This window comes from Anser anser (genome assembly GCF_964211835.1).
Source record: "Anser anser genome assembly, chromosome: 5".
Classification (NCBI taxonomy): Eukaryota; Metazoa; Chordata; class Aves; order Anseriformes; family Anatidae; genus Anser; species Anser anser.
Window position 1 is genome coordinate 19,980,362 of NC_139725.1, and position 26,460 is coordinate 20,006,821.

The 26,460-nt window shown below is 36.2% G+C and overlaps 1 protein-coding gene across 1 annotated transcript in view; it reads left to right on the forward strand.

The window, feature by feature from the left end:
• The window catches only part of MUC6 (mucin 6, oligomeric mucus/gel-forming), a gene marked incomplete at its 3' end in the record, with an annotated part of 54,349 nt that overhangs the window by 24,266 nt on the left and 3,623 nt on the right, over positions 1 to 26,460 (forward strand). Inside the window, exons 8-34 of the mRNA XM_083840262.1 lie at positions 398 to 524; positions 1,690 to 1,777; positions 2,927 to 3,036; positions 4,301 to 4,508; positions 7,034 to 7,156; positions 8,119 to 8,239; positions 9,111 to 9,249; positions 9,412 to 9,516; positions 9,887 to 9,959; positions 10,238 to 10,375; positions 11,460 to 11,621; positions 12,680 to 12,774; positions 13,404 to 13,536; positions 14,441 to 14,690; positions 15,861 to 15,913; positions 16,013 to 16,122; positions 16,911 to 17,062; positions 17,845 to 17,986; positions 18,642 to 18,752; positions 20,044 to 20,229; positions 20,672 to 20,911; positions 21,480 to 21,636; positions 22,382 to 22,525; positions 23,025 to 23,087; positions 24,090 to 24,134; positions 24,904 to 25,101; positions 26,025 to 26,294. Of these exons, the coding sequence (XP_083696388.1) occupies positions 398 to 524; positions 1,690 to 1,777; positions 2,927 to 3,036; positions 4,301 to 4,508; positions 7,034 to 7,156; positions 8,119 to 8,239; positions 9,111 to 9,249; positions 9,412 to 9,516; positions 9,887 to 9,959; positions 10,238 to 10,375; positions 11,460 to 11,621; positions 12,680 to 12,774; positions 13,404 to 13,536; positions 14,441 to 14,690; positions 15,861 to 15,913; positions 16,013 to 16,122; positions 16,911 to 17,062; positions 17,845 to 17,986; positions 18,642 to 18,752; positions 20,044 to 20,229; positions 20,672 to 20,911; positions 21,480 to 21,636; positions 22,382 to 22,525; positions 23,025 to 23,087; positions 24,090 to 24,134; positions 24,904 to 25,101; positions 26,025 to 26,294 (3,743 nt within the window). The remainder of the gene's footprint in view (positions 1 to 397; positions 525 to 1,689; positions 1,778 to 2,926; positions 3,037 to 4,300; positions 4,509 to 7,033; positions 7,157 to 8,118; positions 8,240 to 9,110; positions 9,250 to 9,411; positions 9,517 to 9,886; positions 9,960 to 10,237; positions 10,376 to 11,459; positions 11,622 to 12,679; positions 12,775 to 13,403; positions 13,537 to 14,440; positions 14,691 to 15,860; positions 15,914 to 16,012; positions 16,123 to 16,910; positions 17,063 to 17,844; positions 17,987 to 18,641; positions 18,753 to 20,043; positions 20,230 to 20,671; positions 20,912 to 21,479; positions 21,637 to 22,381; positions 22,526 to 23,024; positions 23,088 to 24,089; positions 24,135 to 24,903; positions 25,102 to 26,024; positions 26,295 to 26,460) is intronic.

Genomic DNA, 26,460 nt, shown 5'->3' on the forward strand with positions numbered 1-26,460 from the left:
GTTCTTCCTAATATCCAACCTAAACCTAATGTCAGTGACAGTCCTGCTTCAGGTGGGAAGTTGGCTTGGGTAACCATACAAGGACCCATACAACCAACGGTTCTGTGATTGCATCAGATATTTACCAAGTACTTAGCAAAATAAGTTTGTTCTTTAATGTTGTTGCTTTGTAATGTTAGAATTCAGCTGCAAGGCTGAAAACCTAATTCTGCTACAGTATTCCCATTATGGTTTTCTTTAACCTTGTTAGTTTGCAGACTTGAAATGTTACGGTTACAAAGGACAAAAACTATTTTTGTTGCTACAAATACTGGGATTACAATGTGTATTATGTCTAAAAAGAGACATCCAACACCAGAGGTATGAGAGAACTGGTTTCTCTTCTCCCTTGTTACAGTGTCATTAAGTTGCCTTATGCTAGCAACGGAATTCAAATAGCCCCTTACGGCCGCAGCATCCGCCTCGTGGCCAAGCTGATGGAGATGGAGCTAGTTGTCATGTGGAACAACGAGGACTATCTCATGGTTAGTAAAATGTTTTTGTAAAGCAGAATGGAAAATTCTCATGGACTTACTGGAATGACAAGCTCTCTTTAGATTTAATAGGTGCTTTTTGCCTGTGTTCACTTTTTGGGTATTCTTTTCCTGTTTAATCTATTAACCTTGAAATAAGCAACTTTGCTTTTTATGCCTACATGTTCCTTTCACTTCCAGCAGTGGTAGGTAACTAAAGCCACCAGTGTTGAGATCTGTGGACATTTCTTTGAATTCTGTGCATTCATCAGTCTATTCCAATAGCTTAAATATTTTGCTAAAGGGAAGTTGAAGTAATTTATAGTTCTGTAGAATTTAATAGTGTATGCCATAGTTATGTTATTTGCAGCGTGCTTCCCCTGGACATCTTTTGTTTACAAACATATAATGCTCATAAGAGCTCCTTTGTATTTGTCTTTTTTTCTGAATCTTTTCATATTTTGCCCCCAAATGCCTGATATATTTTAGAGAAGAGAGTAAGTTTTCTCTGCCTGAGCTGTGATACAAATGCCACAAAAGACAATTTTGAATTGGTAAATTTGCTAAAACAGGTTAATGTGTAATAAATGTCTGGGAGATTTACCACCACTGCTGTCACACATACAACAGGAAATACTTCTGTGACAGGTATATACCATATTCTACATACAGTCAGATTGTTTTCTCTGATATAAAATTTTCAGAATAATTTTTTGATTGTAATCAGTAGCAATATTTTGTACTCTGGACAGTGAAGCAAGAATAACTGAATAACTTTCCTCTGAAAACAGATTTTCTTACTGTAACCTTCAATTTCTTAAGAGAACAAACCTGGAATTCGTGCTCTGTCAACAAACTTACAAAAGGAAACTTTTCTTTTTCTTTTCAGCTCCTTACAATATTATCCTACCCTCAGTTTCCTGCAAATGTCTAAGAATCGTATCTTTTATTAAATTAATAAGTAAATAAGTAAATAAAATCACAGCAGGTACTATGTGCTGATCAGGAAATTAAGTTACTGCTTCCAAAATTCTCCCTTCAGTCAAGTCATTGAAATTAATGAGAAGGAACTCCTTTAATTGGATTCTTGAACTGCATTTGTTTCAGAAAGATAACGCTGTGCAGATTATTTTAATTAGTGCAATTCTGATAAATGTTTTGTTTTATTTTATTTTAGGTTTTGACTGAAAAAAAGTATATGGGTAAAACCTGTGGAATGTGTGGAAATTATGATGGTTATGAACTAAATGACTTTGTGAGTGAAGGTAAGATCTAAGGGCAGGTCAGATGGAAGGAGATCTAATTAATTTGAGTCAAGATAGACATTTAATGCTGTACTTACATTACTCTGCTCACTCAGTTTTAGGATTGAGTAAAGCACTCTCGTAGGTCAACAACAAACCTATCTGTCATACAGTTATGCAATGCACTATTACTTGTTATGGTGATAATATTACAGGTTCCTCAGACAAGTGGTAAGGAGTCTCTTTTAGGAACAGGTAGTAAGAATCACACTTTGTCTCACCTAACCTTCAGGGCAGTCTAGGTTTGTAGCAAGGTACAATAAGCGGGTGACATGATTACATTAGTTAGAAGCAAGAATGAGGCTGGAATAAAAATAACAGTGGACAAGGATATTAACAAATAGTGTGTCTCAATAAGTGTGGATCTTTAGAACAAACTAGTTGGTGCTAGGGATTTAACATCCACTCCATCTGTGGTTCAGGGGGTTTGCTTCAGGCTCGCTGTAATCTGGTCTGTTGTACTCATGTCCATTTGCGGTTGGAGCTCATTACCCATGGTTCTGGAGCACATCCTCTAATTTTTCATCTGAAAGCAACTCTGTATGCTGAGGCTACTCCACAGTGCAAACCAAATTACACTAAACACTAAAGGGATGATCAAAAGATTTGCTTCAGTAGCACACTGCTAATGACCTACAGTGTTAGTTTGGAGACACTAAATTGCACAGTAAACTGAATTAATATTGCCGAGTTCAGTACAGTGTTCTGTATGCAGGAAAGAGTTCTGAGAAAGCTACGATATTCTTCAGGTCATAATGAGTTTAACCCCACATCTAGGGGGTTATTAGGATAGTGGATGGGGTAAGGAGGCATGAATTAGTAGCTGGCAAAAGATTGCATAATTGCCAGAAAAACAGTAGCAGCTGCTGTCTTGTAAGGTAGTAGATGTGCTAAATTAGGTAATAGCCCAGAGAGATGATCAAGGTGGTAAAAATGTGCTTTACTGAATAGATTGCAGGTAAAGAGCGAAAGAGCTAGTTGTTATCAGAAATTAGACTTATTAAAACCTTTTACAGCCAAAGAGTAGAATCTGGATTTACTACATCACAACAACAAATAAACAAATCCACATGGCTTTCTCCTGACAAATTATAACCCTTCAATTTACAGGTAAATTGCTGGATGCATACAAATTTGCTGCATTACAAAAAATGGATGATCCATCAGAGATCTGCCTGTCTGAGGAGATACCAATCCCTACCATTCCTCACAAAAAATACGTAAGAAAGATCTTGGATTTTCTTAGCAAGATTTTCAACAGGGATGGAAAGACAAATTAGATACTACCAATAGAGAGGCAACAGTTTCATAAAACCCACTTTCATGAAAATGGATAAAGTTAGAAGTTGTATAGCATGATACAGTAAAGGAAAGGAGTTCTTTGCATCAAAATAAATTTCAAAAAAGGCCCAGGGGCATTACTGAAGCTGGATTTATATCACTCATATAAATCTACCAGCATTCAGCTCACAGCCTTCTGAAAATCGATGCAAGTCGTCAGAGGAAATTCATGGAACTCAGTGAAGCTTTAATGAACTTCGTACTGAACAACTAATAACCTGACATTATAAGCTGTACAGACTTGAAGACATTCAATAGTACTTTAAACATATTGCCAGGTAACACCATTCACAACAGGGTCAACCACTATCAACTGTATCACTTCCAGTCCTAAATGAGAAGAAAATCAGCATACCTGAAACATGATGCATCCATATAAATATGGTTTGACCAAGGGCGCTTGGTAGCAGCAAAGAACAAAGGGCTTACGTTTCTTAGAATTTGCAGATACAAGAACCGAGTCATATTTAGTACGATGATCTTCTTAAGTTGTTTGACCAAGGAAATTCAAATCATCATTTCCACAGAGAACAGGAGTTTCTGTGGGTCCTGCAAGGACCAGACTGTGTCCTGAGCCCTGTGAAGAACAGCTTTACCACTATGACTTGTATTCACAATGAGAAAATTACTTTGATCTGGTGAATAATTTCTGTTGAAATGATGAGAGGTTTAACCTTTTTATGTTGTTTCTCTTTGACATGTTAAACTTCAGTAGGCGACATCAGAGGCAATACAGAGTTAACAATTGCATGCATAATGGAGAATGCGTGTTGATATCTCCGCATATTGATGTTTGTCCTGGAACACATTCCTCTCCCTACTGAATCACCATGAGACAACATACTGCAATGTTCTCAGCCATTCATAGGGAGATTGATGGTATTAAATAATGACTACTTTTCAACTTAATGGGAAGTGGAACTAATTCAACATATCAAGATTTTTCTATTATACAGCACATTTATATTCCCTTTCATTTGTGAACTTGTAATGCATTTTAAGCCAAATGCATATTACAAAACTGTAGGGGGAAAAAAAGGCAAAAAAGGCAACAGCAAAATCATAGCTAGCAGTGATTTCCTATTGTGGTTTTCAGATGGGAAAAATACTACTAGGAACATTTTTTTTCTCTTTTTTATTTAGGCCATGATCTGCTCTCAGCTACTTAACCTGGTGTCACCAACCTGCAGCGTGCCAAAAGATGGGTTTGTCATTCGTTGTCAGCTTGATATGCAGGACTGCAGTGAGCCGGGACAAAAGAATTGTACTTGCTCTACGCTGTCAGAGTATTCAAGGCAATGTGCTATGTCCCATCAAGTGGTGCTCAACTGGAGGACTGAAAACTTCTGCTGTAAGTGCAGATATTTTATTCACAGAATCGCAGAATTGTAAAGGTTGGAAGGGACCTCTGGAAATCATCAAGTCCAACCCCTTCTAAAAGCAGGTTTCCTACAGTAGGTTGAGCAGGAAAGCATCCAGGTGGGCCTTGAACATCTCCAGAGAAGCAGACTCCCCAGCCTCTCTGGACAGCCTGTTCCAGTGCTCTGTGACCCTCACTGTAAAGAAGTTCTTATGCATATTCATATGGATTGTACTTAACCTTGCTATGTATTACATAGAGGGAGAATGATTCTTAACTGGAATTTAAAATCGACTAATAGAAGAGTCTCTTCTGTAATAAATCAAGCAGAAAATATTTCCTTAAAAAAAACGAAAGTGGTATTTGGTAGGGCATTGAGAAGGAAAGCATGGAAATATCAAAGGAGAAAGAGGAAGCGTGAAAAGTAGCTCCTAGATGTAGATCAATGTCATAAAGGAGGGAAATATCCACCATGTGAAAACAGTTGAATTTCTGACAGGAGGCTATTCTCTCTCAGTATAGTGCTTTCATTATCCTACTTGGTAAATTATCCAGTGAAAAGAGACAACTTTTAAATAGGCCCTGAAGCATTTGAACTTTTTCTCTAGCAATTGCTATAGCCATTTTATTCGCAGCTTTTCAGTAGCCCATTTTCAGGTGTTCAGCCTTCTTAATTACAATTACTGATGGGAAGCAAATAGAAACCAAATCTTCCATTATTCTCCAAGCTGCACATGAGTGGACACACTTTTGTTTTTTTCAAATGCCTGTTTGTTATCAAAGTTCTGATTCACTTTTTACAAGATCTACCTGAAACTTAAATCTATAGTCAGTATTATGGAGCAGGATTCATTGTTTTATAAAAGATCATTATGATCACAAAAGAGTCAAAAGTAACTGAAACTGATGTTATTATTCTAAATTAATTCACATACTAAACTGCCTGAGATGCAGCTCATGCCAATAGAGGAACTTTCAAAATGACCAAGCTTAACGTCATATTGTCCTTCAAGAACACATTATTTAATCATATTTGTATTTATCCTTCATATGTATTTATATCCAAGAGTAGCAAATTGGTAAAAATAAATTGCTTTGATCGGAACATACTTCTCTTTACCCCTTGAAAATATCAATTATTTTGAGAAAATCTTTGAGATTGGCTACCATTATGATTTTAGCATAAGAATAGTGAAAGCCCATTTTTACTTTCAAGGCCTTGCATCATTTTGCCCTACCTGCATCTCCCATACTGTTTTCTTCCGTTTTCTTCTTGATCTTCATATGTGCTGGCATGGCTCTTCATTTTTTGTTTTCTATTTAACAATGAGATTTTTTTCATTCTTTCCTCTTACTTACTGAAAACTTTCCCTACTCATTTCCATTATTATCCCCAAATCTTTAATATGCCCTTCTTTCTGAAATAATTTTTCTTCTCCTCCTCTCCAACATTATCCATCTTATATACGTTGGTAACCCATTTTATTTTTTCTTTGGTCTGCAATAGGTTTTAAACCTTCAGAATTACAAATTCTTCAGGGCATTTTGTAGACATTGATAAATATTAGTAAGGCACTATATAAATTTACAGAACTGTACAATAATTCTTAGTAATCACAGTAAAATAATATCACAGTCTTGTCAAAGTCATAACAGTTTTCATATAACCATAAGTAGACCATTACAAAGACTGGTAGTAAAGTGATAAAATGCAAAGCTAAAAAAGGAAGGAAAAAAAAAGGGGCAGGGAAGTGCCAGGTAGTGACTGTGACCCCCTTTTTTTGTTTTCCCAAAAACGAAGCTGAGAATCTTCGAATTTGCTAATAAATTCCAAACATACAAAGTTAATGAACTTTTTAGTTTTAATTGTTTCTTTGTCAACCTTGTCTCTAACACCCCCTTTCCCTACCTCACTTACTTTCCTCTTTCAGATGGTGAAAAATCTCTGCTTGAATTTAGTACGTAATAAAACATGTATTTTAAGTTCCATATCCTAGTATTATTGCTAGATAGTTGAATTCTGAAAAGCAGATAATGTCTGAGAAGCAGAAACTATACAGAAGATGAAGTATTGTATTCTTTAAGTCCTTTAAATACCACAGAAGTTCAAGGAGCGTTTGGACAATGCTCTCAGGCATATGGTTTAATTTTTAGGTAGTCCTGTGTATTGGAGCCAGGAATTGGAATCAATGATCGTGTAGGTCCCTTCCAGCTTGGGATATTTTGTGATTCTGTGAACATTTAATTTACCTGCTTGCTATTCTTCAAGCTTCTACTTCTGAAACTTTTTCAGGCTTCTGAAAGGATTTTCTAATAAGTCTGCCATGAGAAATTAATAAAGGCTAGAATGATGATGATGGTGATGAATATTCCGATGATGAATTGAGTACTTAGGTGGGGTAACAGAACATTAATGCCAGTAATCACAAGGTCTTCTCCATCCTCTGTGGCAGATGAGAGATTCTTCTATATTTATACTTTAGAAGCCTTAATACTTACACTGTTGGTTGTTGCAGCTGTGGGAAAATGTTCTGCTAACCAGATCTATGAAGAATGTGGTTCTCCGTGTATTAAAACCTGTTCCAACCCAGAATACAGCTGTTCCAGTCACTGTACCTATGGCTGCTTTTGTCCAGAAGGTATCATTTCTGTATTCGTAATAAAAGACCTAAAAGACCCATGCAAATATTTTTGGCATATATCTATAGTCAAATGGAATAGACTTCTTAAACAGTAAACTGGCATTGTACTGCTAGAACTGCCATTTCTGAGAGAACATGATTTAACTGGAGTCTTGAGTAGTCATGGTCATTAAAGATCCTTGGTCACTATTTGCTAGAACATAGTCATAAAAGCACTTTCCTCAGATGACCATAGTATGCGATGGGATAATTATATGCTGCCTTTTTATATTTCTGTAGTATAATGTAAATTGAGTAATATATAGTTCATTTCTTTTCCTAAACAGGTATCTAGCCTTTCAGAGTACCAGCAAGAGGCAGAGTACCTCAGAGAAATTCTGCAAGATTACAGGCATTTTATAAAGCCCCTTTAAAGTAGTCCAAGATGAACAAGCATAGAAAAACTGTAATTATGACTATCATGTTCATTATTTCCTGAAGCTGAAACCAGAACTGAATTTCCGGAACTGAAATATTCTCCAAGGTTATTGTGATATGGGTATTTACATCATTGTTATCATCAGTTTATAGTAGTGAAAAGTAACATGTTTTGAGATACACATTTAAAACTAGACTTAGGAACCAGAATTTGTCCATCTCAAAATTCCCAACCTAGTTAGAGCATCACAGAGGAAATTTGGAAAAAATAAACTTCAACCTTAGTGTTACTTCAGGCTAAGTTCAAATGAAGACAATTATCTGCACTTTTACGTAACAAATTAGCCAAACTCCATTATCACGTGTAAAGAGTCAGTTTTATTTTAGTTAAGGGAAAATTTCCTGCACCTTGTATCTCTATAGGCAGTGGCTGTGCAAGAATAGCATTTGCAAGCTGATTTTGGAAGACGCGCAAATTATAATAGCTTTAGTGTTAAGTAAAGATACAGAAAAGTATTTCTGTTGTTTGCCTTCTTTGGCAGGAACTGTTCTTGATGACATCTCAAAGAATCGAACATGTGTTCACCTTAATCAGTGCCCATGTATGCTGAATGGGGAAACATACGCTCCTGGTGAGACAATGAAAGCAGCGTGTAGGACGTGGTGAGTAGCAACGGGTTCCAAGTGACTGAAAAATGTATCCTAACTCTTCTGAAGACAGCTGCAAATGTGTGAAATCATCTCTGAGGTCACCTTCTTTGAGTGTCACAAACTACACATTTTTAATTTAAGATGTACATGTCTTATTTCATGATTCATCTGTAGAAATATAAATGCTTGAAGGAGGCCATACAAACAATAATATTACCTCCTATGAAAGTGGAGGTAAAATTAGTTAGTACAAAACAAATATCAAAAATATATTTCTTTCTGGCTATCTCAGCAGTTTTAATCACCAAATCTGTCCTTAAAACTGTATTTTGGTTCTGCAACAGAAAAATAATTATTTAAGACAATATTTCTTAAATTTGGAAATTATATTACATGCAGAATGATGTTTTTGTTGTGTTACTTCTCTTGCTGTCATCATTCGGATAAATAAAGTAGAGGATAAATACTGGAAAGCGGCCTCAGAACTAAAACAGTAAGTGCGCTTTTCATGGGTAATCCATTCAGCAAATTGTATAGCAGTCCATACCAGTGCTCAGCATCTTTAAATTAAGATAAACAACTTCAGCTTATATACTTAAACACAGAAAATCAAAGCACGGAAAGTATGAAGAGAAAAGTGATATAAATTATATCTACCACCACTAGCAAGTAGCTGAGATATTAGAATGAAGGTGAAGAAAAATTTCAAAATAGCGGAAATAAAAATTCAGTTTATATACATATGTTAGATAGCATATACAACTGATCTATCATGTTGATCAGTTATAGCAAAACCTCCAGAACAGATAATCAAATTCTCTTTGCTGATAAACAGTGACCTGGTATGAGAATAACCTTACAATCAAATTTCTTTTTTCCTCAGTAAATGTACAATGGGCCAATGGAATTGCAAAGACTTGCCCTGCCCTGGAAGGTGTTCACTGGAAGGAGGCTCCTTTGTTACCACATTTGATTCTAGATCATACAGGTTCCATGGAGTTTGCACTTATATTCTTATGAAGGTAATTTCCTGAAATCTAGAAACACACAAAATCAAATTAATATATTTTTAGTCTATCTTCAGTATCTTCTTGGAACACAAGCTGAGGTGTTTCTGTGATATGCATTTGTTTCACAAATAATTTCTACTCTGACAGACTTACCTTTTCTTTATTTTCCTTCAGAGTTCAAGCCTTCCAAACAATGGAACCCTAATGGCTGTATATGAAAAGTCTGGTTATTCTCATTCTGAAACATCACTTAGTGCTATAATTTACCTGTCTACGAAGGTAAGCAATCCCTCCACGGGTTCTATCCAGCTCTTCAGTAATCAGGATAGTAAAATAAATATGTAAAGTCATTCCTAGTGACCTGAGCTGAAAAATTATGGGAAATAGATATTATACGTAAGTTCCAGTGCATGCATACACATTAAAGATCTGTGTTGCCAAATCAACTTACGGAATTAGAGTTGCTGTGAAGAAAACTACAGTATTTTCGAAGTGAAAACTGAAAGCAGTATAGAATAACATGAGAAAAAGCCTGGATCAGTCTCTTCCTATTACGTAGGTCCTTGACAATACAGTTGCTAAAATTGAGAAAAATATAAATACCATCAGTACAGCTATTTGCTTCTGATTCCATGTCCTTTTCATACAGGACAAAATTGTGATTTCTCAGAATGAACTCCTTACTGATGATGATGAACTTAAACGGCTACCTTACAGATCAGGTAAAGAAAAGGGAATATAAGTAAAATCTGAATTGTATTAAATATCTGTTTTACAAGACACAACCCAGCTTCCTTTCTCTAGCAATTGCCAATAGCAGTGGTTTTAGGGGAAGGTTAAAATCTTTCTCTGTGCACCTGTCCCTCTGTGGAAGGTTATTATGTGGAAGGAACAGATGTATAGACAGATGCTGGTACATGTATATATGCATTAAAATCATTACTGTAGCAGTATTCCTATGCTTCAAAATCTCCATTTAAAAATATTCTTATCCTTTTAGGAGACATCACTATTTTCAAACAGTCCTCGATGTTCATTCAAATACATACAGTGTTTGATCTGGAAGTTCTAGTTCAAACATCACCTGTGTTCCAGGCCTATGTGAAAGTTGGATCACAGTTCAAAGGCAGAACCCTGGGTAAGAAATCGAGTCCCCATGTGAAGGAGAGAACGTACAGAGTGTAATTTTGAAAGCTCAGTATTCAGCCTTTAAGGAATAAACATTCTTCTCTGGATTAAAAAAAAAAAAAAAGCTGCATTAGGAAACAGATATGCTAAGAATTTATTTTTCCCTGACAACTTTAAAAATAATGAATGGAGTTTGATGGGAGACATTTTTCACATGTAATATAATACTGTTCTTGAGAAGTGGGCCTATGTGAACTTCATGAAGTTCGACAAGGCCAAGTGCAAGGTCCTGCACCAGGGTCGGGTCAGTCTCAAATATCGGTACATACTGGGTGACAAATGGATTGAGAGCAGCCCTGCAGAGGATGTTGGGGTACTGGTGGATGAGAAGCTCAACACGAGCTGGCAAGGTGCACTTGCAGCCCAGAAAGCCAACCATATCCTGAGCTGCATCAAATGCAGCATGGCCAGCAGGGTGAGGGAAGTGATTCTCCCCATCTACTCTGCTCTCTTGAGACCGCACCTGAAGTACTACATCTAGGTCTGGGGCCCCCAGCACAAAAGAGACACAGACCTGTTGGAGAGCAGGTCCAGAGAAGGGCCAGTAAAACGACTAGATGCAGTCTGTGTTTATTGTTCAGCAACATTAACTGCAAAGGCACAACCTGTGTTCTAGTTTTCTGAGGGGAATTAGAGAGGCTTTGAATGTTAAAAAAAAAAAAGTCTAAATGTATATTCTTGTCATTAAAGATTTTATATACATAAGAAAACATGCAAAAGTATTTCATGACCTTTCTCTTTTTTCTAGTTTAAAACCACTGAAAATGTTTTTTTCCAAAAACAAGACAAAACTTTTTGTGTGATTTGGTGTCATTGAGTAGAAGTAGATAATGTTAACCTGAGAAGTTAGAGAGAGGCTTAGTGACTGAATGCATACGTAATCAAGATTCTCTGGCTACTTGACCTAAAATATTCAGTGACATGCATCTAGAACTTCTGACAAAATTTTTCACTGTTGTAGAAGAATGAAACATAGACCATTGTGTGTACAGTTTTTGGTGTTCACTCATCCCTTGCATTTCTGATGTTACTAGGTTTGTGTGGCAATTACAATGGAGACACTACAGATGACTTCATGACTAGCATGGATATCACTGAAGGAACAGCTTCGCTGTTTGTAGATTCCTGGAGGGCAGGAAATTGCAATCCTGCTTTAGAGAGAGAGACTGACCCTTGTGCTTTGAGTCAACTGAACAGTAAGTAGATGATCCAGTTGTAACTGATCTCTCCAGCTAGCTTTGTCTGCCACTTCCATAAACCCAGAGAGGATTTGAGAGAAGCATAGGTTGAGACAATTGAACATCACAAATTCTGTCACCAAGAAGACATTTCTGGTTTGTGGAATATACATCTAGTGAAAACTCACTAGATCTCGTTCTAGAGATCTGGGATTGAGATAATGCATGAGAGTTTTTGTTGATATTTCCAGCGAAATTGTAACATCCGTGAATGTCTTAGACTGTTGTTCAGCAGTACAGTATCTGAAATCCAGGCTTTACCTTCTCAAGTCTCTACAGCTGTTGGTATTAAAAGGTACCCAACTGAGCTGCTTGAGCTAAACTATAGTCTTGCAAGACATATGAAGTTGTCCTTTTGTTCAATCCATCATTGCCAACAGCTCAGCTAGAGTAGCATGCCTACTTTTGCTGTTAGAAAATAAAACTATGGTTTGAGAAAAGCAGAACCAGCTATAGGAAGGGAGTCCAGAGAAGGCCAGCAAGAATAATCTGTGGTCTAGAATGTGGGACCAAGGATAAAAGGGGACAAATACACTAAAAGGAGAATTTAACAAGGAGAAAAATGAATGGAGATTTTAGTAGTTTTCAAATCTGCTAAAAAGAAAATAATAGTACCCTCTGCATCACTGATAGAAAAGATAAGACACAATCTGCAATATATTCAGTTTTTCTATTAGATAAATTTTCTAATCATGAACTCATGATAATTTGTAGAATTTGATGATCTTGAAGGTCTTTTCCAACTTAAATGATTCTGTGATAACAAAGCATTTGAACAGATTGCCTGGAATGTTAAGAAATCTGAATTACTGGATGTCTTCAGCATTAGGTTAGTCAAATGTTAGTCAACACTAATGTAAGCATTCCTGGTGTTTCTTGGCAGGGTTATTGACTAGATGAGCCTTTGAGATCCCTTCCAAGCCTCTAATTCAGTAACTGGCAGGGCAAAATCTCCTATTCTTTTCTTTTTCCTAACTTTCACTGGTGTTTAATGTCCATGGCTTTGTTTTTCTTAGAAATATCTGCTGAGACTCATTGCTCCATTCTTACGAAGAAAGGTACAGTGTTCGAGAAGTGCCATACTGTGGTGAACCCCATTCCTTTCTACAAGGTAGGAATTATTATACATGGAGTACAGAGGGCATCCAAATATGGACCACACTGTGCTTATATATAGTATGCCACTCATTGGGATCAGCAATGCATAGAGGCTAAGAAACAAGCATGTTTTTGACTCCACTACACTGGAAGTCTGTTGGACAATAGACTGCCAATCTCATCCCTAAAATTATATGGACAACACTCTCAAACATATTGTTTGATTTTTGGGTGGTCCTGTGTGGAGCCAGGAGTTGGACTCCATGATTGATCCCTGTGATTCCTTCTCACTTGGGATATTCTATGATTCTAAGAATAAGAAAATATTTTTGCTTATGCTGCAATTTTCCATGTCAAAAACTTTAACTCTGTGAAGCATTGTTTTTCCCTGGTGCGTAATTGAGCTCATTACATTGCCAACATTTTGAGAATTAAAATTGAAAAGCAGTGAATATACAAAAGTGTCTTCTAGGCACTGAGCATATTTTCTTCATATCAATCAGACAATTAACCTGATCATTTTCATCAGTTTTAGTTATGCAATATGTGTTTTGCTTGAGTTACCTCAGTAGTTCAGCATGTTTAGCACTTCCAAATGTCTGCTCCCCAGTAACAGAATAGTTCCCATTTGTTGGGTTTCAGAGATGCGTCTACCAAGCCTGTAATTATGAAGAGACCTTCCCTTATATTTGTTCTGCTCTGGGATCATATGCACGAACATGCAGTTCGATGGGTTTAATCCTTGAAAACTGGAGAGACAGTATGGACAATTGCAGTAAGTAACTGAACAGCCTCAGGTCAGCCATCAGATTATTGCATGCATACAGGTCTATTTATTTCCATTTAAGTGAATCAAACATTAATTTTATATCACAAAAACTAATAAAGGATGAGAACATATTTTAGAACTACATCAGTCATTAGAAAATAACTATATATTGTTTAAGCAGACCAACTAGCATATATAAAAGCCACATTTATATGAACTGGTGACTTCGCAAATGTGCCAGAACACAACAAAAAATCATAAATGATACAACAATATTCTAAGCAGTGTCCAAATCATCTTAAGAGTAATGCAGAAAGTAATCGACAGAAGAAAGCAGAAGTGGGTTAGCAGATATCCAACTTACAAATACCCTGCTAGTCTGTTTCAGAAAAGGACTGTTATTTTAAGACTTTTCTCAAAAAGTTTATTCACATGCTTTAAGATAAGCATGTGGATGCTTCCAGGACTTGATTGATAGTTAAGTGATGGAATAGACAGATAAAGCTATATTGTGTCATAGGGTTAGGAAGAACAAGGAAAGACTGGTTGCAGATGTGATTTTGGCTATTCTGCATTTTAGAGATTGACACAAGTTTCACAGTTGTGTAAAAATACATTGGTATTTCTGCAAAGCTTCCTTCTGCATTATTTCATTCCAAGATACACAAAGAGGCAATAAGATATTTAACCTTGAAAAAACTTTGAAACAGCCACATGGCTGCTGTTAAGCCCTGCGCTGCAGTACTGTTTACTACAGCTCCACATCCTCAGGAAGAGAAGCAATAGGTAGCCTTAAGCATTGAAGCTATTGACAGAATATATGTGGCATTTTACTCTGAGTGCAGTGATCTTTCACAGCAAAGAGGATAAGAAAATGAAGTGTAACATACACTCTTCTCCTGTTTTATAGCCATTCCCTGTACAGGCAATCAAACATTCAGTTACAACACTCAGGCATGCGACAGGACATGCTTGTCACTCTCCTACCGAGCCCTGGAATGTCATCCAACTGACATCCCTATTGAAGGCTGCCATTGTCCTAAAGGAACATATCTGAACCACAAGAACGAGTGTGTTCGTAAATCTTACTGTCCATGTTATTTAGAAGATAGAAAGTACATCCTACCTGATCAGTCAACAATGAGTGGTGGGATTACCTGGTAAGTGTTTAAAGATCAACGAATTTGAAATGAAGAGATGTCTTCAGGTGTCTCTGTGGATTAACCACAGTAAGAAACTAAACACTAAAGAGCTGCTCATTCACTCCTCCTTAGTGGGATGAGGGAGAGAATCAGAGGGCAAAACAGGAAAACTCATGGATCAAGATAAAGACAGTTTAATAACTTTCTTTGCTATTAATAAGCAAAAATAAGCTTACTTACTAAGCAGAGTGGTGTGCGTAAGCAAAGCAAAATAAGGAATTAATTTACTACTTCCCCTCAACAGGCAGATATTCAGCCATTTCCAGGAAAGTAGGGCTTTATCACACATAGTGATTATTTGGGAAGACAAATGCCATAACTCCATCTGTCACCACTTCTTCCTTCTTTCCCCCAGATTCATTGCTGAGCATAATGTCATATGGTATGGAATATCTCTTTGGTCAGCTGTCTCAGGTGTGTCTGCTCCCTGCTTCTTGTGCATCCCCAGCCTACTTGTTGGCAGGGCAGCTTAAGAAACAGAGAAGGTCTTGAGATTGTTCAGCAACAGTTATACATATAATACACACACACACACACATATAAAACCAGCTATATAACAAGCCAATGCATTGGTTTGTTGCCAACACTATTTTGATCGCAAATCTAAAACACAGCACTCTACAAGCTGCTATGAAGAAAATGAACTCCATCCCAGCCAAAAGCAGTATGGTCACCATTATTTTAATAGCAAAGGATTATTTTTTAAGATATCTTTTTTGCCACTTCCTAAAATGGAGAGATTCTTACACAGAAAATGTTTGACAAACCTTAAGCTTGGAAATGTTAGAAAATTAGAAAATAATAGGTAAAATCTGATTATTCCTAGTCAAAGATAGTAGGAGACTTTGCCAACCACATCTGTACAGCTGTATACAAACAGCAAGATGGCCCACTGTTCACTTTCAAAACTGATGTTACTATATACTAAAAGCAAAAAGGGACAAATTGATCCATGTTCTGTTCTAGAGGTTGGGGAGGTGCTAGTAACAAATGAAACACTTCCAGTCGTGAAAAAGAAGTTGTCATTTTGCAGAAAATTTGTATTTCTTTCTTAGGAGAGAACTGCATTGAAATTCTTTTTTTCTTATTTTTTTTTCTTTTTTCTTTTCTTTTTTTTTTTTTCCCTAGCTACTGTGTTAATGGGAGGCTCAGTTGCACTGGCAAACCTCAAAATCCTGCAGGTATGGGTCTGATTTGGCTTACTTTATAACATATTATTTTCTGCTATAAAATTGCTACTTCACAGTTTCCTATGTTTGTTTTTCTTCCTTTTGTTATAGAAAGCTGCAGAGCTCCTAAGAAATATATATCATGTTCTGACAACTTAGAAAACAAGTATGGAGCTACATGTGCCCCTACCTGTCAGATGCTAGCTACTGGAATCGAATGTGTGAGTTTCACAGCCCTGGGATATTAATCCTCTAGGAGAGGAAGAATGTTCTGGTAGTTACCTAGAATGTGAGAAATCTGGGCAGGATTCAGTTCCTTCTAGTGAAATGAAAGGAGATATTTCTTCTAACATGATATAATTGAGCACCAACCTTCTTTCCACAGACTGTAGACAATAAAAACATACACACATTCAAAAAGGGATTAAGGGAATTAAATTAAATGGATTACTGAATTAAATTATATGAAACAAATAGAATAAAAATCCATTAAGGATTATATAATCCTTCACTATCACCTCTGGCTCCATAAACTGCATGTTGCTAGAAACTGATAGAACATGTATATGTTTTCTGTTCGATTCTTTCCCAAATATCTGGTGTTGATGGTTGTAGGGTTCAAGATATCTAAATTGGGTGGACTTCTGGTCTATCCTGCTAGGGTTTTCTTTTGCTTTTATACTAAGGAAACAGACTGACTGGAAGATTGTAATGTAATAGTGTTCCCTCGTATTAAGAAACATATTGTCCTCTGTTTGTCTGAAAGATTGGTAGGAATGAAAGAAATTTTTCAGTCTTCAGGTATGTTTACTATCTCACACAACAGGTGTATCTTGTAACTTCAGTGAAACTAGTTCAATTGACTAGTATATTAGCATGAAGAAAATCATAACATTTAAATGAAATGAAAACTAGAACTGAGCACAGATTCACTCTTGACGCCAGTCACATACAAGATAAAATACATTTTACATTCTTTTTCATATTGCAATCTGTTGATCTTTACCAGATACCTACTAAATGTGAATCAGGCTGTGTCTGCGCTGATGGGCTATATGAAAATCTTGATGGCAGGTGTGTTCCAGCTGAGGATTGTCCTTGTGAATATGGTGGCCTTGCATATGGAAAAGGTGAACAGATCCAAACTGAATGTGAAATCTGGTAAGAGTCACACCACTTTCTGTTCCTGAACCTCTGTTTCACTCAGCTTTACAACTATATAACAAAAGCATTTAGTCGATAGGAGAGTAGGAAATAGCAAAAGCTGAAAGCTAAACTGAAGGAATACAATGACGAAGCACTATATTTCTTAAATAAAGAGAAGCTTAACGCTTGGCAATATTTATGTATAAATGAAAGAGTCATGGTCTACTTGTCAGCTGTACTGGTTTCAGGGATATTTCTGCCACCTCTATATCCAAGGAATAAGGGCATCCTTAGTAGGGCATATAAATGTAAACTACGTAAGGTTGAAGATTAACAGCTCCACAAGGATTAACAACTAAATAAATATGAGGGCAGTCTTCCTTCTTTTCTATAGATATAAACAACCTCCCAAAAAGATTGCTTCCATCTCCTTAGCAGCATTATCAAGGTACTTTATTCACTTTCCAGTTTCTAATCTAGTATAAAAAACCACCACCACCCAAAACACACAGAACAGAGAGCTGTTTTCATTAACAGCAAAAAGAAATGAGCTTATATTTTCTTTAACGGAAAAGAAAGAAAAAGAGAGTGAATATTTCTTCATCATGAATTAATTTTCTCAGCAATCCTTAAGTTTTATTTATGTATTTATATCTTACATTAATTGTGACTTGGTCACAGTGTACACAAGTCAATTAAATGAATGTCTTATCTGTAAAAATGCATGTACGTAAGGAGATGTAGGTTAAGGTGGTATTCCTTTGAAATCTGAGTGTAGTTTCTCTTCTCACTCCCAGCACTTGCAGGAAAGGCAAATGGAAATGCGTTCAGAAATCAAAGTGTTCCTCAACGTGTAATCTTTATGGAGAAGGCCACATCACCACTTTCGATGGACAGCGTTTTGTTTTTGATGGCAACTGTGAATACATATTAGCTATGGTAACCTGGATCTTACTGCTTCTTTTGGCTGTATCTTAGCATCAAGGAATACCTTGATTTAAATGGCTGGTGAAAATATCATAGGGTGTATCTATATGCAACAGAGCACTTTGAATCTTTCTAAACACTTAAGGTGTTTTTATATTTTCTTCTTATTTCATCTTTTAAAATGAAAAGCCATTAGTTCTCAAAATGCCATTTTTAATGTAAGTGTAACCAATTTTAGATTAAATAACATATAAAGTCATAGATGTGTAACATATTCTGTACCAGTCACTTACGTCTTTCAGTGAAGTGATATCAGTTTGACCACCAAGTTAGAGGTCGTCATTGATACTTCCCAAAGCAATGATATAGCTAAAGCATGATACCCCAGTAACTCCTTTCTACCTACAGAGGTGTGGGTTCTGCAAGGAATAGAACGGTTCAGCTACGAAAGCCGTAAAATATTCTAGGACCTATCTTTTAGTAGCCAGCAGTGAATTTTAAGACATTCACAGATAGGCTGTCTCTCACATGAGAATGAGAATATCAGATAGAGATGGCTTGCTGTGCTGAAAGGCAGAATCACAGTCATGACATGTTTAAGCTTTCTTTGTTATACTTCAGACATAGAGTCTATTAGGTCTTTTTGCATGTGTTTTTATTTTTTTAGGATGGCTGCAGTGTTAATAGACCTCATTCCTCTTTTAAAATTGTTACTGAGAATGTCATCTGTGGGAAATCAGGGGTTACATGCTCTAGATCCATCAGCATTTACCTTGGGGTAAGATCTTATTCTGTTATCCAGCAGAATAGTCATTTAAGCCTATGCTTGCTTCAATTTTGGAAACTTTAGATGTGTCTTCAAAGTGGTGTCTTTATATGTGAAATTATGTGCTTAACCTGGAGCTTCATTGTTAATAGAAACTGCTATCATTTTTATTAATTCTCATGTCAGTGTTTCAGTCCTCAAACTTCTTGCCTACGTAGAAGCCACAAAATTTTGAACCTTACCTACTCAACAGCAGGCTCTGTCAAAAGATTATTTTTTCCACCAAACTCAGTCAAGAAAACACTAGTATAAAATTGAGGAATTCTTTTCATGGATGACACACAAAACCTCTCCAGATTTCTTAGTGCAGGTAATATCCACCAATTCAAAATATATCCAGATCGCTACTGTTTTACCTGAGATACATACTTGAAATTAAAGTAATGAGCAATTATCCTCATTTCTACTGCTGTCTGACAGCTTATAAAATCAGATAAGTTTTGCCCTTCTTAGCTGTACTTGAACAGTAATGCCCAGTAGTATCATCTCATTTTAGTGTCTTTTCACTATCAGAGAGAAGTATATGGATGGATGAGATTTTATCCCAATTAACAGTCACTACAAGCAGTACACATTTGCCACGTTACTGAATATTGGCAGTTTCAGCTCATCAGTGCTGTGCTGAAGAAGTTTATTGTTTGCTCAGGATCCAGCTTCATAAGTGCATTTTCCAGACAAACCTTTCTGTTTATTATTTAGACACTGAAACACTGCACCACGACAGGATTTGTAAGAGTACACTTGAGAGTAGAAGATAGTAAAAGAGCTCTAGTGATAGATCTATTTTCTCTGTAACTTTTTATATTTTATTTCTAAGAACACATGAAGATGTACCTCCTCTACTCTGTTGGCTTCATATAGATGCCCATACTATTTCCACCAAATGCAATCAAAGTGCTAGTGTAGGTAACAATGAGAGTAATGAGGACAGTTGTATATATATATATATATTTTTAATATTTCTATGGAGATTTGCATATACATGAAAAAAAAGGAAACAAAAGGAAACAAAAGCCAATTATTTTGAGATAGGGTGACTACCCAAGGAAACTCGACTACCTTTTAAGATCTCCATCACTGATGACAGAAAGTTATTCAGCAGTGTCTGGCTACTGTAGAATAAGCAGGAATGACAAGATGGTCTATAGTAGCACAGTATCTGATCTTCAACATGTGTGACATGGAAGGTAAGAAAAATACTGAAACTTGGGAAGTTGTAACATACACATAATTTTTCTTCCAGAACTTAACACTTGTACTGCGAGATGAAACCTTCTCTATTTCCGGGGAAAATCCTTTAGTGCGATACAATGTGAAAAAGAATGCTCTCCACCTGATGTTTGATATTGTTATCCCAGGAAAATACAACATGACCCTTATCTGGAATAAGCACATGAACTTCTTCATCAAGATCTCCAGGGAAACACAGGTACTGCAGAATAACTTCCTCGGTAAATTATCCTTCAGTTCAGATTGAACTGCCAGTTTGATGACGGTTGTCTTGACTCTCTACGATGACAAATGTTTTTCAGAGATGCTACTAACAATTCATTTTCTATTCATCATTATCTCCAAAAGAACAGAGGTTTTTACTAAAGGCTGACTTTATGTCATTACCCTTCTGCATGACAGGAACTTTTTGATCTAAGAGCTTGTATTTTATGCAACAACTGCATGCTTTGGTTGAATTTGATCTCTAAATGATGACAAATTACACTTTAGAGGGGCATCCACTGATGAACAGGACCTCGTGCACAAGGTGCTAAGAACGTATGAGAGAGTATTTGTAGATCACAGTCACCACTGAAGCACAGGAAAAAATGTCAGTAATTGAGAGGGAAGGCAACTTACAATGTTTTCATTTCATGCAGGAAACTATCTGTGGTTTGTGTGGGAACTATAATGGCAATATGAAAGATGATTTTGAAACCCGAAGCAAGTATGTGGCATCAAACGAGTTGGAATTTGTGAATTCTTGGAAAGAGAATCCTCTCTGTGGGGATGTATACTTTGTAGTGGACCCATGCAGCAAGAACCCTTACCGTAAAGCTTGGGCAGAAAAGACATGTTCCATCATCAACAGTCAAGTCTTTTCTGCCTGTCACAATAAGGTAAGAATACCTTACAGCCTCCTTTTACGTACTTGTAGAAAGCAATGAGGTCTCCCCTCAGCCTCCTTTTCTTCAGACTAAACAACCCCAGTTCCCTCAGCTGCTCCTTTTAAGTCATCTATTGTGACTTGTGTCACAAGGTTCATCAGAACCAGGCCTTCTGAAGAAAAATCTCCATTTTCAGGAAGTGACCACAAGTGACAAGCGCGGGTAACGCTGCAGTGGTCATGCATATCCATGAAAGGCAGCATTTTGTGTTGTTTTTGTTGTTTATTGTTTTTTTTTTTTCAAGCTGATTATACATAATATGTTTCATATGAATGTAGACATCTCGAAAAAGCTCATCAGCTTCTACTGTTTGTCTGCAGATGCCTATGTTCTTGCTAAAAAGAGTTGTTTGAAGAGGGGTTGCATTGACAAGTGGTCAGAGGAAATACTAGTTATTCTCACTTTAATTGAACATCTGCTCTTCACTTTACCCAGCGTGAACAAGGATCCAGGAAAAAACTTCTTAAAAAATAGGCATTAATGAATCCTAGAAAATTCATGACTTAATTTTCCAATGCAGGTGAATCGTATGCCTTATTATGAGGCCTGTGTTCGAGACTCATGTGGTTGTGACATTGGAGGGGATTGTGAATGCATGTGTGATGCCATTGCGGTATACGCGATGGCTTGCTTAGATAAAGGTATCTGCATTGACTGGAGGACCCCTGAGTTTTGCCGTAAGTTTCTTTAAGCTCTCTTTAATCAGTTTAAGAGACAATTATTGTTATTGTGAGTATATTAATATGGTAACAAAGGAAATTGCTTACATATGCACCTCATGGGTTGTGTTTTCTGCATGGGCCAATAGTTGATTTCAGTCACATGAATTTTGAACTCTGTACTTTTCATTTGTGCTAAATTAACCAAAATATTATGTGTGTTTTTACAATGGAATAATGGGAAAATAAGTGATCACAGAAGGCAGCATATCTTTTCTGCTTCTACTGTATAGTATATAGTCAGTTTGCAAGTAGATGGAATATGAAACTAAAAAAATGTTTCATTTTAGCTGTGATGAATTCACTATCTGCATGGATGTCAAGGGAATAAAAACAGCTGTGGTGGCTGGAACACTGTAAAACAGGAAAAATATCAGTGTGTCCCAGAACACCATACACGGAGCAAAAGAGAGGATGAGTGTCATAAATCGATGATAAACTTGTCATCTTTGATGGTTTCTTTCACGCATTCACTATATTACACATTAAAAATTGTGGAAATGTCTGCATAGTCCGTTCACAGAAAAAGGAGCTGACTCACATCGCTAAAGCATAAGTTTCATTTTACATCAGATAGCGATAATTCCAGTGACAAATTTTTTGACTCAAGCTGTTGATTAATTTTGTCCTCCGTTAAGTACTTTGAAAATATGTCATTAATTTACAAAATTCTGACTTTTCTCCTGTTTTTTGCCCTTTTTAGCTGTCTATTGTGAGTATTACAATTCTCATAAAAACTCAGGAAGTGGAGGTGCTTTATCCTATGCCTACAACAATGACAACTGCACCTGGCATTACAGGCCCTGTAATTGTCCAAACCAAAACTACAAATATGTCAACATTGAAGGTAATTGAATCTATGCTATTTCAAACCACAAAGCAGTAAGATAATTATTTTCAGTCATGACACATTTAGATAGTCGTGCTCTAATGGGTGTTATCTTTAAAGCAGTTTTTCTGATCTTTACCTTACTATTACTGTTTTAAATGCATAATCAGTGTAATTACCTGTACTGTACCTAATTTTGTATTGAGCTCAGGTTATCTTGAAGAGAAATCCTCTGAATTGCACCAAATTAAGAGAATTTGCTCTATTTATGTAAAAAAATAATGTATTATGTATTATGAGTATTATTTCTATTAGGCAAATAGATATAGTTGGAGTAAGAAAAAAATACTACATACGCAGATCCTTCTGAGGATTATGTTGGGGGTGGTTGCCTAAATATGTGAAATTGCAATCAATACAATTTCTTCATGACAGAAATGTAAGACATTAGATTATACATAATATAGACTAAATGCAGTTCTCTGAGGAAGGTAAAACAAATTTCCCTTTTCTTCAGGCTGTTACAACTGCTCTCATGATGAATATTTTGACTATGAGAAGGAAAAATGCATGCCATGTGGTAAGTAGGGACCTACATACTCATTGTCTTTTCTACAGTAACTAAAACCTTCGTGTGTTCTCAAAGAAGGTATTTTTCCTAGTACCTCTCAATTAACAATGAGTGTTCATCCTAGTACAACTCTTCTTCAAAAGAATCTTATTACTGTACTGCTAATATGTAAAACTTTGGTTCATAAATAAAGTAATGAAAATATCTAATTAAAATATGGATTAGGGTAAGGAATGCTACAATAGAGAAGCTAGAAGACCCTGATTGATTTTAATCAGGAAGGTGAAAAATTCTATTCATTGTAAGTGTGAGTACTTATCAAAATACGGGTATTCCTGAGAGTTCATTGATGTTCTAATCTATGTGAGGTAAAGATAAAAGTATAGGTCCCAGATACATTCAATGCCTTTCTTAAACAAAGAGAACATGTAGAAAGGAATCAGACCTAGCTAGTGGACTTCACATAGCAATTCTCTTTAAGTTGTTTTTTTTGTTTATTTGTTTAATTATTTTAACTTAAGATTTATTACCATATGGTGTGCTACTCTGAAAACTTGTCTTACTAAATAATGTTGTGGATAGACTCCAGCTGCACAGTTTAGATTTCTATGCAGATTTTAAAAATGACCTCAAGGACATTTTTTTTTTTCATTTTACAGAATTATAGCCTGTGAAACTGGAATCTCAGCTAGTGATCTCAGTTACACATTTAAAAAAAAAAAAAGCACATTTTCAGAGAGTGCCCTTATCCATAAGAGACGTAAGAAAGGCAGCAAAAATATGCTTGTGTATTATTATTGTGAGGTGTATTAACTTTTTCATCATTGTTAAAGCCCTTTCATGTGAAGCTCACCACTGAAATAAGTAGTAGCAAACATTTTCAGGATAATCTCACTGATTAACATAATCCTTGGAAAAGTATTTTTCTCCCAATCTGAAACTAGCCTTACTTGGAATATTTTTAATGTGTTTTCACTCACAAATTTAACCTGTTCTACCTTCATCCAACAGGATATGAAAGCATCAGTACTACACCTGAGACTTCACCTTTAACAGGTTAGTTAAGCAGTTGGCTAAAACAAGTACTTACACATTGATGTACATTGTTATAGATGTTTCTGAGATAACTAGTATCTGTTTTTGCTTGATATGATGACATCACCAGTTACACGTGCTTAAGATGCAATAATGAAAAACTACTCACTATTGTAATTATCACAATTTTTTTCCCAGAATCATTTCTTAGAATTCTTAAATTGGGAAAGGAAATTATTGAGAGAACAGTGTTTCTTGAGTACACTTAGGCAATTCCAGATATCAGCAGTGAAATATCTCTCTGAGTGAAAAAGGATTCCTGTTTCGTTTCTAATACACAAAAATCACACCAAAAAATCGCCACAATTTTTAATGGTGACTGGCCTTATAACACTTGGTCAGTTTAAGATGGTCTTCATGGAAACTCATGTATACCAAACCCCACGAAAGATCCACGAAAGAAATCTGTATATACTGATCTTTAATTTGTTAGAAATTCAATTAATTTCCATGAAGATGAAAGGTATTGGGAAAAAGTTACACTGATGGCTGTCTGAATAAGCTTCTGCAAAAATTCCTGTTCAATGTATATACTGCAAATAATCACAAAGGAATAGATAGAAAGCTTTTCTCAGATATTTCATTTAAAATTAAGGTAGTAGCTATTAATAATTGTTACTATAAGTAGGTTTTTGGTTTTTTTTTTACTTAAAAAACAATTTATATAGGCATTTTTGTAATAGAGTATTAAGAGTTATTTATTATCTTCTGATTTTGATTGTTCTCGTAGTAACAACAATGCAGCCTAACATAACAAGAAGCTCTGCTGCAGTCACATCACCCGCAACTATCCTACCAACATCACCTGCTATTACCTCTTCTGCATCTACTGTATCAACTGAGACCACAAATCCAACAATAACCTCAAAAATCACCATTCCAAAAACTTCATCAGCAACACCTCTTGTCACAATAAAGTCAACAACTGGTAGGTTGTTACCGTTACTGTCTAAAATAAATTACACCAAACCCATTCTATACATAGTTTAGACATCACTCTACTAAGAAGCTGCTAGGTATTGCAAGCTGTCTCAACATCCAAGCATAAGCTGCAAATTATGAGGTAGGCAAAGCAGGCTTTGAGAAAGGAGTTTGCAAACCAGAAATGTTCAGAAGCATAGATGGAAAGTGCCTGGAAAGAGAAAGGATATAGACAATAGTTAAAAATGCAACCAAAATAACTTAGGCGTGACTCATCTGAGAAGCACATTAGAAGTTCTATAAGTGGTGAGCCACCTCAACTCCAGTTGGATTTATTAGCTTAGTTTCAGCCCCTATTCTAGAGTTAGTTCAGTTATGAGGAGACTCATAATAGGACGCAACTTCCCACAGACATGCAGTTCAACTAAAAATCCATCCTGGACCCAGGCTATCAGAGAAAGTGGAAATAAAAGAGGTACCACAGGAGTTAAAACAAAACTTCAAGGGCTGCCATTGTGCCAGGTGACTTGAGCACTGGGACAAGTGAAGTCCTATGATATGATGTTATCTGATTTTGTAATACAAATTGTGGGGAGCTGAAACTGTGGCCAATTCAGAACATAAGATTAGCCAATGAAATTGTCATTAGCTAAGTCATACAGACTTTAGCAAATAAGTGACATCAAAGCTAACTTCTTAGAAAAATTATATGAAAAATAATTAGCACAGGAAAAACACACAAAATGAGATCAAATATCTGAGATGAGAAAACAAATACAAGTGGAAAATATATGGCAAGATTATGAGAACACAAATACAAACAATTAAACATAAAGCATTGAAAAGAGCAAGGGCAAAATTTGGGTCTCTGGAATACGGGTTTAAGTAAATTGATTCCTCACGTTATATTCTTTACTTTTACTCCAAAAGAACATACAACATCGGTTTTTACTAGGCCAAGTATGACCACAACTGTCACTACACCCTCCATAACTACCTCAACTAAAAGGACCACGTCCACTAAGCCAATATCTACACCTACTGCCTCATTAACCACTGCTTCAACAGAGACGGAAAAAGTAAGGGTCACCACACCACTCTTCGAGACCCCTACCAAAAAGGAAATGACAACCACCTCTGTACCTTCTCATACTACATCTCAGATTGCAACTTCCAGCCAGCCTGAACTAACAACAGTAGGTAAATACTGTGTTTTGATATGTCATGTGAAGCCATCACTCACAAAACATGTCAATGGATTCCTTGTAATAAAAACAGACATTCTTACTAGATGTCTTTAACGTGGCAAATAGGAAAGGGCATGGGTGACTGAAGAAGTGTGACAAAAATAGGTATTACGGTGTCC